Raw genomic sequence first — 14659 nt, forward strand, 5'->3', positions numbered from 1 at the left:
CAATAAGGCTGGTCAATCATTGCCAGTTTGTTCAGTGGGATATACTTGGATTCATAAAGGCTTCATATGTACAATCATTTGAAATTATCATATCAATTCGACTTCCAGGACATTCAGTGACAGATGAATTGTGCACTTCTTAGCGTTCTCTTTCTTGATTTGTGAGATTTATTGCTGATATTTATTGTTTTCACTTCAAATAATGGTATTTTTAGATATGTATCTACCCCCTGCTCAGGGAAATCTAAAGGTAGGTTTGTTTGACATGTTTCTGTGAAATCAAATAATGCTTATCATGAATGTTTTAGTTATTTGGGGGATATGATAGGGTTTTTCTTAAAATGAAAGTGTTGAAATAGTATTGATGGTGGATTTTCAGTTCAATGTAGCATTTGATATCAGTTGGAACTCTGATTTTCTATGGAATTATTTATATACGATTACAATAAGTTTCAGAAGAATTTTTTTTCTCAACCTTAAACAAATATATGTTTAATTATGTCTGCGGCAAATTTTCTCATTTTTTTTTTCTCCCTTGTAAATGATAGACTTAAGGTGTATTTTATTTGCTTTTTTAAAATTGGCATACAAATTATTTCAATTTAATCAGTGTTTTCTATGAAGTGTTGATATCATATATTCATTAGAAATTGGTCTACTTCTATTTTGTCCTTTTCCCTACCTGATAGACATTCATATTCCTCATCTAGATATAAAATATTTTGAGTGGATCTGTCAAGATGATGGTTTGTGATGTATTTCTCAGACTGATTATTAACCAACAAATCATCCACCAAGCTCGTTTCACTTCCTTTATTCATTAATTTATAGATTAAGAGATTAGGATAGAAATATTTGTTGCAGTAAAATATCAATATTAAATGGTGAGTCAGAGATATATGGTTGAAACTATCAACAGTATTACAGTGAACATGATATAGCCAATAAGAAGGTATGTTTGTAATTATTAATCATTATATTAATCTGTCATGTACCTAAATTCATCAATCAAAGAATTAAACTTCAATAATTAACAGAAAGTAATTTTTCAAAAATGAGAATGGGTATATCCCTAATAGGTACATGCTCTTGTGAGAATCATGTGAAGCTTTTATCAGAGATTTTATCCCTAGGATATTAATAAACTGGGCTAGAGAGTTGATGTGGTTTATGCATCAAAATCATGTGAGTTGCGACAATCTTTGAAAATCCTTCCTTGTAGTTTTCGGAAGTCAGTTTAAACTTTGTCACATACTTGTGTTCTCTGTGACAAACTTTTACTCAACCTACTCCTCCTGTCTTTGTCTCCTATCTTCAATAAATCGTCTATGTCTCAATCTCCATCATTTTTATCTGTTTCTTTGTAGCTATATATAATTATATTCTGACCATTAAATATTCTTGCGAAACAACAATGGATATAGGTGTTAAGATGACTTCCCAATATTTTGATTTTTCCCCAATACCCAGTAGGGCCCTACATCATACAGATCCATGTCTAGATCCATTATACTGTAGAAACTAAATCATAGCTACTGTGCTCATATGATATGTGCAGAAGCATTACTAGTATCAGTTAATGAAGTCAAAAGATCATATGAAATTGTCATAATTTTCAACAATAACTTAACAAGCAAAATTTAATTTCTATAAATAGCTATCTCTAAAAGAAACCCTTTTGATCAAGCCTGTGTTTTTAACCTTTTTTCCATCTTAGTAATTAATTTTTAATCCAGTATAATTTATATGACACCTAGATAGATCCTTGTCATTTGGTTGTTTGATATCGATCATTCAGCCCATTTACAATGACGTCATCTACCATGCAATTTTGGATCCATATAATTTTGTCCATTGTACACGCGCACCGAGACTACAGGTAAAACTACAAGTAAAACCACTTGTGTTTGCATGCAGCGCATATGTTGTATGTATGCCACAATAAACAGAGCTCGCACTGCATGATCATATTTTGCATTGATATTAAAAAATTTCATAGGAAAAAGAATATTTTTTTAGGTGTATGTTCTTTTCATTCGAGCAATGGATAGAATACATCACTCGGTGAAAGATGAAATGAATGATCCATTTCATCTTTCACCTCATGAAGTACTCTGTCCATTGCACTCATGAACATTCATTATTTGTATACTAGTGATAGTCAGCCTTTTATCAAAACTTCCTCCTTTGATTTCAAATTACTAGGTACTTAACAGAGTCAATTTCCTTTCCTATTATCAACTGACTATTATTTTTTTTCATCAGTGCTTATACAAACAAGACACATTTTATGTATTTCAATAACTCAATGTTTTCAATTTATTATGCCAAAAAATTCATCTAAGTTGTTCTTTAATCAACCCAGATTAGTTAAATTGGCAACCATAAAGAATTATTCCTTGAATACAGAGTCAATGACAGCTATCTATTATATTCATGTAACATTTCAAACATTGTTTTGTAACTAAAATAAGTAACTATATGGGTCATAGCAGCCCTTAAAATTTATTATTCTTGAGAAACAAATATATCCACTCCTATAGTTCCTCATCCTTATATTTGTATCTAAGTTTGATGACACATTAACGGCTTAAATAAATTTTATCTAATGCTTAAGTATTCATGATATTCAGTAAGATGTCATCTGTAAATAAATTCTTTGAAAAATTATGTAATGAATCAAATGTGTCATTGGTGCAGATGAATTAATTTCAGGTTTTAAGCAAAGATGTAAACATTACCATTAGTGATATGCAACAAGAAATCTTGGTAGTCAATGAATTAAATTTGATGTTAAAGGAGGAGGAGGGGGAGGAAGGAAGGACATGCAGACAGACCCGATCTAGTAAGATTAGAGGCAAGGGGAACCCTTTTAAGATGAGGGACTCTTAAGAAGAAGGAATCAATGTAAAGATCTTTAAAGCATAGAAGAATCTAAGCAGGAATCTAAGTCAAGGGGCATTAACAGTAAAGCTCTGCAAATCAGCCATCACTGGGTATATTTAGGGTAAAGGACCCCACCTTCTTAAGTAGGAAAGCTGTGTGTAGTGATGGTCATTTTTAAAGATGTAGAAAGGTTACAGTCAGCTGACAAAAGGGTTATATCCTGGTTGTATCTTTGTATAGCAAACAGAATATCATATCTTACATTTGTGTCAGTTTGTCAGTCATGTCATTATTGGTCATTTGTCTAAAAGGTATTTACCATCTTTCAAATATACTCTTCATATTGAATCCTATAGATGATGATGGACCAATAAAAATATTATTACATTTCATTTTGTTAGTCTTGTGGAGTCCAGGGGAAAAAATGCACGGGGGCGGCGGGTGAATTTGGGCGAATTCGCCCTGGAAATGCCTTAAGTCCCCCCCCCCCCCCGAAATCACCAAAATCTTGCTTTCGGGGGCGGCATAAAATCTGGAAGATGCCCCCGAAATTGAACCACAATAAATTAGATAATCAATTAATAACAATGAAGAAAAAATAAATAGCAATTGAATAAACAATGTTAAACATTAAATTAATTTGTAAACAAGCAGGATGAGCGAATTGTCCTTGGTTACAAAATACATACAAGGTAATTACGAAAAGTGGAGCCCCCGAAATTTCATAAAAAATTGAAAATGGAGCCCCCCCCCCCCCCCATTAAAAAAAAGGAATATTTTTTCCCTGGTGGAAGTCATTCACTAAGTTGTATTAAATTCAATAAAAATGTTCTCTGTTCCTTTTTTTTCTCAATGAACCCTTGATGAACTTGACAATGTTATTCCCCTTGAAACAAACAGTTTTACTACATTTTGTCCATTAACCTTGGGGGTGTAATTTAACGCACTATCAACTTTTTAGTGATTCATCCAATCTGTATAAAATGTGTCAGAATCAATTTGAGCTGAAGTCGTATATTGCCAACCAAAAGTTTAGTCTACATCATCTCTGCCTGAGATTTATTACAATAGTTTTTTTTTCTTGTGACATGTGTCTGGAATTCGCGTGCCATGTCTGCCACAGTGGAGTAGAAATGGCAGCCCTACTTGTGCGTAAACAGGAAGTTCTCTGTACGTTTTACGTCTGCGGAGGACCAAACCGGGGTGCAGAGTTTCCCCCAGGCTCTTGGCCTGTTTGTCCGATTCAAGAGGTCCCCAGAGATGAAAAGGGGTGGGGTGGGTTTAGAGAGTAGCAGGTGGTCTCTGTGTCATAGAAATCTTTTATTAAGCTTGTTATATATTGTTTTCTTACTTGTGCATTCAATTTAATTGGGAGAAATATTAACTATTACAGTGCTGCTGGACTTTGCTGATGTAAGTAATAGAATTTCATTGGGTTAATTTCAATTTTATTAGGCCTTGGGAAGGAGTTATGTCAGTTTGAAAAAAAAAAAGAGTGTTGATTAATCTTTTTATTGAAGTTTTTTTCACTCTGTATGATATTGTAAAATGATTCTGAATCATTAAGACTTTGAAGGCAAACATCAGATTAAGATACTCTTTACAACCTCTCATAATGTAAAATACAAAAACCTATTAGGCAAAATTATTTTTATATCTTAACACTTGATAATGAAAATGAGTTCACTAATTTATGATCCATGTTATATTTCATCCCAGTTTCATACAGTATGTATAATTTTGAAGATTTGTAAATTCAATTGATCTTGTTAAGGAAAAGTGAGGTGTTTATTCATCTAACTACACTAAACAAAATATGAATAATTTCTTGCAGCTTTAGAGCAAACAATGCAATTTTCAGAATTTATTCAACTATATTTCAAATCATTTAAGCTTTCCTTTCATATCATTATTATCCACCAACTCAGTCATGTGAGTGAGTGCTTCTTAGCTACCAGACAGACATCAGAGTGTTTAGGTTTTAAGAGTGGTAGTAACCAGCTTGGGATATCAAGTAGCATCAACCATGGTTCCTTATAGACCCCTCCTTCCTTACCCTTTAGGCTGAAGGAATTACCGACTTGTTGGCTCGTAAAATGTCATTGGCCTGATGTGTGTGTAATTTGGAATAAATATAGGAGTAGTGACTGGATTCAAGCTATGATAATTTCTTTTTGAAATCATATTGAAGTGGTGTTTCATGAATTGGAAACAATCCTTTTTATAGAACAAAGAACCAAGGATAGAGTTTTATCTCCGTTAAGTGTTTTTCTAGTGACATGGTATTCTAATGAACCATATTTACTTTTGATTAGAATATATACAATTTATATTAACATAAGTCCAGTGAAGTTTACATTATATAATAAAAACTAAAAGCAATTTAAAAACAGTGGAACAGAAATAAATATCTTACTTATATGGTGACTTAGAACACTAAATCTGTCTTGACATTTATTCTTGTTACACATTCTCAGAATCTATCGCAAGAAAGGTTTTACTCACATGGAATGTATGTTTTATATTTACTAATTTGAACTAGTGACATCAAAGTACTTTCCATCCATTGTTTTTGTAGACTTACTGATCTGACATTTGTCTGGTGACATTTCATCATGACTATTTCGTTGGACTAAAGGTTACAATCATATTATTGTATATAATTAAGTTTAGGGAGTTTATCCTCAGTTTTTTGTTGAAAGTCAGGATTATATTGCTGAATTCATCACAAAATCAGTTTTTATCTGGAATTACTATAAGACCATGAGGACCTAGGTTAATATGACAGGAAAGTAGAGTGTCTAGCAGTCTTTTCCTGAAGCAGTATCCTAATTTCTCTTCCTATCTTGTTATTATGTCCACCTTGAAGCCTCTTCCTATATTTACTGTCTAACTCTGCATCCACCTCTTCCTGTCTCTCTCCTACCCTCCCAACTTTACCTTCTTTTTATTAACTCCCTTGTGTTGTATTTTCCTTTCTATTCTCTATCTCTTTTCCTCTCTCTTTCCCTCTCTTACAGAAACAAATTTACTTGATTTAGAATGTTAAATTTGTTTGCATATGCAAGCTATTCTATGTAATACAAGCAATTTGATCACATAAAGCTCTGTACAGTTCTGATATGATTGATTTGTATGTGTCCAAATCACAAAGATTCAACTATATCAATTGTTCAGGATTCCTAGTGTTAATGAACTCTCTGGCTATAGTAACAGTATGTGGGAGTGGGTGTAAAGATAAAATCCATGGACTACATGTTTCTTAAAGGCTTTAATATTGCATGATTCATGAAAAATCTCCTTACTTTCAATGTTCATTTAGTGCTATCATTACCAAAACAGAACCCAATTGGTCTTTGGTTTAACATGTTGCGGAATGCTTCAGAACATTGTATTCACCTACAAGTATGGCATATACTTGATAAGTCCACATCTTGGCGAGATAGCGCAGATGTCTTCAATGGCATCATGTTTAACATTCTCAGCTACTGGAATGTGTATTTTGTTTATGTTGGTCTGTCAGTCCTGTGGGATTTTCTACCAATGGTACTTATTTCAAAGTTTCATTATTTGCTGTTGTCTGTTGATAAATAATAACTATATTGCTGATACTTACTTCCTTAGCAAAAATAAAACTCATGAAATGTTTTATTTTTACATAATAATTGCAAAGTTGCATTTGAATACTTCTTCTAAATAATAACTTTTTATAAGTACATCCCCATAATTTAGAATCTTGACAAACAGTAATTTGATTTCCTGCTTTTTATCTTTCTGTTTATCTTGACAGCTAATGGCAGTAGAGTGGGATGCAGACAAGAAATCAGAATCTAGCTCCATTGTATCTTCAGAATTGAGCTCTGAGGATATATCACCATCATCAGACCCACTGGATTCAGACGAATCCACCGACTCTCCTCCTAATGGCCCTACTAGGAGGGAATACACCAGAGAGTACAGTCTCAGGGACTCTGGAAATGGGGATTCCGGCGACTCTGGGATCTACCGCCGGGACTCTGACAGGTCTCACAAATTGGACACCTCAAATTGTGGTGACTTGGACACAATTAATGAGGAAGATTTGTCAGCAATTATGAGGCCGAAGACCATTGTTACCGACCTGGAAACATGTAAAGATTTTGTGCAGAGTTTGGCGGAACAGGTGCAGGCCATGCAGGAGGCATTGAGAAAGAGCAAAGATGATTTGTTAGAAGTAGATGAAGAAGAGTTAGAAGAAGAAAGAGATATGGTTGTAGATGGTATGGAAGAAGTCGTGAAGCATGATAATGATAGAGTTCCAGAGGTTGAAGATATCTATGAGACAACACCAATGATTGAGGTCAGGGTCAACTCAGAGAGAAATGAAGGACACCAGCATGATGGACATCAAAATGGAGGAAATATTTTCTGGGAAAGTGAACCACTCTCAGTCAGAGAGCGTGTCATGCAGATTGACAGGGCTACGCTCGGACGGGAACACCGGTTGTCATATAGGGGGCGCTCCTCTCCAATAGAAAGAGATTCCTATGCCAGTCGGGAGTCTCATTTCAGCCTTCTCAGTCATGAATCACACAGCAGTCACCTGTCAAGAGGCAGTCAAGAATCGCATCAAAGTCTGAAATCATCGCTGGATTCCCATGCTAGCCATGCTTCCTTTGGTCATCATGAACTACACGGAACCTTTGACTTGCCAGGTATGAGGGAGTCATATAGCAGTCATGGGTCAAATAAGAGTTATGATTCCAAGAGCAGTAGTCTTGTCAATGGGGATCACAGTCCAATCCCAAAACGTATCTCAAATGAGAGTCAACCCAGGGATAGGTCACGTGGTACACCTAGTCCTCCGCCATCAAAATTCACCAATGGGCCATTGAGGTCAAGCAATCCTGTAAATAATGTACAAAAGATCACTAATGGTACAACCAGTCAATCCAATACGAACGGTACTTCAGGTAAACCCAGACCGCCTGCCAGGCAGAACATCCCACCAACAAAACCCATTCCTCCTGCAAGACCAAACGGGATTACTAAAATGAATGGACAATCACTTCCTAATGGGGTAGTCAAGCCAGCAAGGACAAGTGGTCCACCCATTAGGAGTACACCAACCAGTCAGGTTGTGGATGATGGTGGATATGAGACACCTATCCAATGCAAACCTATTCCACCTGCACGTAATATGGCTGGCCAGAAGCAAAGATCATCACATGTGCAAGCAGACTATGAGGAAGTTATTCAATTACCTGGAAATGTCTGTGATAATCAAACTACCGGTCTGTGTGTTCGGACCTCTAAGAAAGACGACTATATTCATGTGTCTTCAACCTATGAAGTGACCGACATTCAAGCCACTGGAAATCAACCAAGTCGTAACGATAGTGACAAAAGCACAAACGGCACCAGTAACGGTGTCCAGAGGACTGTCGAGGAAGAGGGCGCCATTTATGAGTTCCCTCCTGATACATGTCTTGAGGAAGAAGTGCCTCGGCCTGTATCTGCAATGGAAGAGGAGCCTCCTAAAGAATGCTTTGAGGAACATATCCCACCCGAACCAGTCATATACAAGTATGATGGACCTGAGGTGTTTGGAGATAACATCAAAACGGAACCTGCTAGATTTGAGGAGAGAGATGCCATTAAGAAATGGGATCCAGTAAGTATATATATATTCTGATAAACAGATAATCAGACATAGCTGTTATTAAGTATAATTGAATATTTGTAAATTCAATTGCTAGTTATAACTGGTTAGTTATAATTGCTTTATTACTGCTTTTCACTATAGATGCACTTGCATACCCATTTGCTTACAAAATCTATATGTCATCTCCTCATTATATGGTCATACAGTATGTCTGTAATGATACAAACATCTCATCAATGGGGAAAGGGCCGGCACTCAGCTGTTTTGCTATTCACATGTGCAACAAAAAGAAAATATTTTAAGGGTAGCTTTTCCAATTTAGACGGTTGATGCGCTTTTGGAGTTTTCTCAATCATCAATTATCAATTTACATATAGTGAACATTTTAGAGGATCTTTCCCCCAATATGGAATGCATTGATTATTGGGGTATTATTTACTTTCAGTTGTGTAGGAAGTAGCATAAAAAAGTTAATGGCAATATATGAATAGGTGTTCATTGTACAATGGATTATACTAGTTTAAGAGTGGTTTTGGTATCCTGTTATGTGTATAATAATAAAGTGCATATGACTATGATTTAGTGCCTCCACCCCATATCTCAATCATTCTGCCTTTATATCTTTTAATAGACCCTTTTCTGTTTGGCAAATTTGAATTACAAATATGTTCAAGAAACTACCCCAAGCTATTTTACAAAATTATTTGAGGCACAACTTGAATTCTGCAAATCATCATCAACCTTTTTTTTCCATATTTTCTCTTTATCCTAAAATTTTCAAAGGAAGTTTGTGTAATAGGGTAGCAATTTTTTTACCGTGCTTGATATGACGTCACTTCTAAAACCATCTTGGGCAAGAGTTTCTTTGTTTTAAGTACCAAATACTGTAATGAGAAATTGATTCCTGAGGCTGTTATGCTATTTTTAGATCATTAGGATAAAAAATTGATAAAGGTAATCAGTTTTTTTTCTTGGTGCCTTGTCTGCTTATTGATTATAAACCAAGGTTGTCTATTTATTTCCAATTCTGTTTTTACATTCAATACTTTACAAATTGACATAATGAATGCTTAAAACTGTCTTTCACTTGAGACAGCATCTATTTCCCTCGATGACATCATCACTTAGAGTGGGACTTGATTAAGCATAGGAATCACTCACTAACAGGTCCTTGAAGTAATAAGATTTCTAGCTAACCTTCAAGCTATAATACACTTGCTCCATTCCGCACCAGTGCCAGCTCAATCTGCAGTTCACTGCAAGAGCAATTATCACACAATTTTAAGCATTGCGCTGATTTAGCAAGAGGCTGATTTATCGATGAGCTATAAGCTGATGGAATTAGAAAGACGAGAGGTGGGACGAACACGCCCATGACAAGAATAGACCAGTTGGAGGTCAGGGTTGATGGCAACGGGAGCAAGGTCTGACAGTTTTTGGACAACAGGATATTGAAAAGGCTCTTCCTGCTAGTATTCAATATCTGTCATAAAAAAATCATCTTTACACTGTGCTTGAATTAAAGAATACTTTTTTGCCAGGTAATCGTAAAGAATCCACCGAATCCGTATATGAAACCTACACATCTATCTGACCAAGAAACTCCATGATTACCCAGTTAGGAACATTGAAAGAGGCACCAAAAGCCTTATACCAACAAAGGGAATACAATATATTCAATTTTTTTTTTGGGGGGGGGGGAGAAATTATTTTCTCTGTTGTGAAGTTAACATCCAACTATCATAACAGCAATATTTTGAAATTGGTTGTGGGATTCTGACCTAGATATAAAAGCGATTTTGGAATGGTCAATTCTACGGACAATTTTTTTTTAAACAGTCACTGATCATATTTTATACATCTGCACATCAGGCTCTTTAATTGCATACAGATGTTTATGTATATATAAAATTCATAACTTGCCTGTACTGCCCATTGTTGGAATCAGAAGAATGCTAATGTTATATCAAATTTTAATTCAGTGCAATGATGGTTCTAAATGGATTTGTCATTCACTACAAGGTCATACTAGATCTGGGTCTGATTCAAGATTTAAGAGAAATTCCTACGTAAGGACAGGATAAAAATAGCTAGAATGATACAACCTAGCAACACTGATAAATGTCATGCACCAAAATTAGTGCTTTGAAATGCAGTTTTGTGATATCTCATATAGTAGTGGAAAAGTTTAAAATGTTAATTTCAATGTACAGTTTATTTCAACATACTGTATACCTTGAGAGTAAGGATGGTATTCAAAGGACTAGAAGACATTAAAAGATGATAAAGATGGAGATAAATTAATATGTGGGAGAGGGAAAATGAGTGAAAAACTCTTTAGGAGGCAATATTGAGACAAAGAGAGGAATATAGGCAAGGAATAAATCAAGGTAGAGATGAAAATGAAAAAATGAGAGAGAGAGAGAAGGGGTGGGAGTGGAGTTTACATTGGCTCTGGCTGTGAGCCATAGCCTAATATCTCATAATTTTTAGATTATAAGACAGGATACTCCAATTTATCACATATTCCTGGAAGCTGTAAGTTTTATAAGTTTATCCTAATAAATGTTGTGAATTATTTAATTTTAGGAGATGTAACACCAAGAATTTTTTTCGAGCATTTTGATAATCAACATTTAGTTGCTAAAGCATTTAGGAAATATAACTATGTTCACAACTACTCTAAAGGCACACACTTGTTCCAAATGTAAAGGCAATGTCAATCTCTCTGAAGAAAACCAAGTCAAAACTTTATGAAACTTACTACATTTTTCATAACCCAGTACATGGAATGAGCAAAAGCTTGCTAGTTCTATATCCATCCGTTTCATCCCAGCATGCTGGAATATGATAATTTAAGGTTAAGTATGAATTAATTGGTGTATATTTATGTAAGATCCTTTTAGAGTGAAACTGAAAAAAAAACATATGCCTAGCTAATGTCCAGGGGGGAGGGGCACTTCCATTGACGAGTGGATACCATGCGCGACCATGGGGTCTCGAAAAGCACCCTAAACACGAATTTTCCATATTCTGAAAATGCACCCCTTAACAAGTATTGGTGTGTGAAACCCTACCCTTAACAAGTATTAGAAACAAAACGATACTCTTGGCAAGAATTCCCTGAAATGAACCCCTTAACAAGTACAGCGATATTTCATTGTTATGTCACGGGTCCGTCGGTCGTCGGTTTTACCTTTACACTTTACACACCATTTGGTTTAGTACAGCCCCACCTTCCACACCTCGCGCAAATCGGACTCTAAACACATACATTTTAATTTTGTTTTATTATCCCAGCAAATTTGACCCTAAACATGTAGCTTTCCTAGCAAAATAGATACCCTTTTTTCATTATTTTAGTGTTTTTGACACCCTTACCACGTTACGTACGTAACATGCCCTATCTTGAAAAAGACATCCTTTTTACATGTTTTTTGGTCGCGCATGGTATCCACTCATCAATGTAAGTGGCCCCCCCCCCCTGGGCTAATGTGTGTGTGTGTTTCATTGTGAATTATTAAGAAAGGGATTTATAAAGAACAAATGTTGAAGGCAAAATCCAGGCATGCATGATGTCATCAGTGATTCATGAAACAAAATATCCAGGAAAGTTCACTTCAACAACAAATAGACAACGTTACACACAAATTGAAGCATCTTAAAGTAATTGAGTTTAACCAAGAACAATTGTAAAATAATGTTCATCAAACGATGATGATATTAGGACTATAAGTGAATTCAAATTATCCCCAAGGATACTGTTAAAAACACTGTAATATTGTCCTGGGGGGGGGCATTTCATGAAAGGACTTGTCGGACGTTTTATCCGACAAGTACCATTTTATCCGACAGTTACCATAGGAACAGTGCCTCACTGCCAATCAAAATCATGGAAAGATGTCAGATCTGACAACTTGTCGGAAGAAAATATTGATGAAACGCTCCCTAGATACAACTAAGCTATTATTTCAATTTTACACAACAACTTGTTTTCTACCAGTACCAACTTGAGTAGAGAGACTGTAAGGACTCAGACTTACAACATCTAATCTCATACACATGAAAAAACAATAATATTTTTCATCAACTGTCACATCTCAGAAATTTCAATATTTTTAAGCAAATGACCAGGAATAAGAAAAAAATACAAAAATAAATAGGGGGAAAGGGGTAAAAGGCCAAATGTTAGTGGTCCTTGTTGAAAAAAAGGTTGCTCATCTTGATTGCTTTCTTGAGAGGAGGAATCCAAGGGAATGAGTCACAATGATAGTGTAGTATTGTCCAGGTTTAGGGATTTCAACATAGGACTTCTCATCTTCCTTCGAGTTATGAAGACTTGATAAATATTACTTCTCATGAAGGTAACATAATCTTGACTCTCAAAACATGGTCTGATTAGTCAGAAAATATTTGGGCAATTATACATTGATATTGAAAGCAGTGAAGTAAGGCTTTCATCTGTGCTTGTACAGGAAAAGCGGGCATTCAGATATCAACTTACAAAGTATAATAATCTTGAAATCATTATTGAATAGTCAGTATTTTATCACATGTTTTTGATGATATTGAATTATCTCCCAGCACTACTCTCTTCATGCCATTTTAACTTTGTTTATTCACAATTTTATGAACTTTTAATCACAATGTCTTTGGGGTTGACTGCTTTATTGTCAAAGTTACTGTGTCAAAACATAGTTTCCACATTCTATTGTTTACAATAATATTTTTAACAATGTCATAATTAAATTCTGATGAATATGAAAACAATAGGCAATCTTCTGCTTCCAAGCCTTAATGCATTACCCTTTCTTTATTTAAAGACTTTTTAACTGTGACCCTTTTTAAGCTAGAGTTTATAGATTGTAGATTAAATTACATTTAGGGCATTTCTATTACCCTTCTCATTTACACCATCAAAACACTTTCAAACCTTGTTTTACCAATGCAGCAAACTCAACCAGCTGTCTGGTTGACAGGAACTTGTCCAGTTGTTTGATTTCATAAACAAAATTGTCAAGTCCTAAGGCAACCGCACATAAACTCGTTGATTACAGACAACTTTCCTGGAATCATTGCCCTGCTGCTTGTAGGCTCTTAACTAAATTGTCAGTTTACACCCGGAAAAGACTTTCTGTGAAAATCTATCCATTCCTGAGGAGGTCTGTGAAAAAGGCTTGAAGATTATCGCCATGGTAATTTGATAGTCAATGAAAATCCAATTTTTACCTCAGAAAGCTTTCTTTCTGATAATGCATTATTGTGGAACTTTACAAATACTTCCTAAACAAAGAACATGGTAAGTGTATGATTGATAAACACAAATATTGCAAATTGATAAAAACTTATGCATTCATAAGTTTTGAATGAATATCTGTTTCCAAATACTGATAGATAATGAGTTAATGATAATATTTTTTATTTCAAATTATCACACTGTACTCTCTAGGGGCCCTGTAATTATTATCACCTTAGTAGCATATGGATGTCCATATACCACTGAACTGGGTGTGTGGTATTATGAATGAATACCTTTCCAAAGGACTTTTCTACATTAATTTGAATTAATATTTTTACCTGGAAAAGCTAATACAGTCTGACCTCTCTTATCTGGCCTCCCCTTAACCAGATTACTCTACTATCTAGATGCACACATGCCGAGGTCTTTAGTTTTTTTTTAAATCTCGTACAAGGGGATATGAGATTTCAATCTAAACTCAAAGTTCCTACACAAACTCACTTTGATTACATTGTCCAATATCATCACCTACAACCACATTATTTTTATGAAAATATCTTTCCCAAAACACCGAAAGAACTTAGACAAGATATTTTCCCAGTAAATCAGGGTGCAGCGCAACCATTTAATCATGATCCCTATTTTTCCAGGAAAAAACACGTCTCGCTAGCTAGCGCAAGGCCTCAATACGGACAGCGCCATCTATCATGTTTGAGCCTACAGTCTAACAATGGCTGACTTTGCGAAGCTGCGATACCCCCCCGCGATGATCCAATTCTAGTGCTGGTCCCAATGTGTCCGGATAAGAGAGGTCGGACTGTATGTAGATGAATGATGATAATAAAGTCTGTATATTAGACGTAGACATCTCATCTAGAATGGATACAGCT

At 35.2% G+C, this 14659-nt stretch overlaps 2 protein-coding genes across 2 annotated transcripts in view; both read left to right on the forward strand.

Moving 5' to 3' along the window:
* The window catches only part of LOC129256900 (uncharacterized), a 30195-nt gene extending 21384 nt beyond the window's left edge, over positions 1-8811 (forward strand). Inside the window, exon 3 of the mRNA XM_064096033.1 lies at positions 6677-8811. Coding sequence (XP_063952103.1) covers positions 6677-8560 — 1884 coding nt within the window. The 3' untranslated portion in view covers positions 8561-8811. The remainder of the gene's footprint in view (positions 1-6676) is intronic.
* A 1092-nt stretch (positions 8812-9903) lies between these two features.
* LOC129255453 (actin, clone 302-like) overlaps positions 9904-14659 on the forward strand; it is a 31723-nt gene continuing 26967 nt past the window's right edge. The window contains exon 1 of the mRNA XM_054893806.2: positions 9904-9954. Coding sequence (XP_054749781.2) covers positions 9904-9954 — 51 coding nt within the window. The remainder of the gene's footprint in view (positions 9955-14659) is intronic.

This window comes from Lytechinus pictus, chromosome 3 (assembly GCF_037042905.1).
Source record: "Lytechinus pictus isolate F3 Inbred chromosome 3, Lp3.0, whole genome shotgun sequence".
Lineage (NCBI taxonomy): Eukaryota > Metazoa > Echinodermata > Echinoidea > Temnopleuroida > Toxopneustidae > Lytechinus > Lytechinus pictus.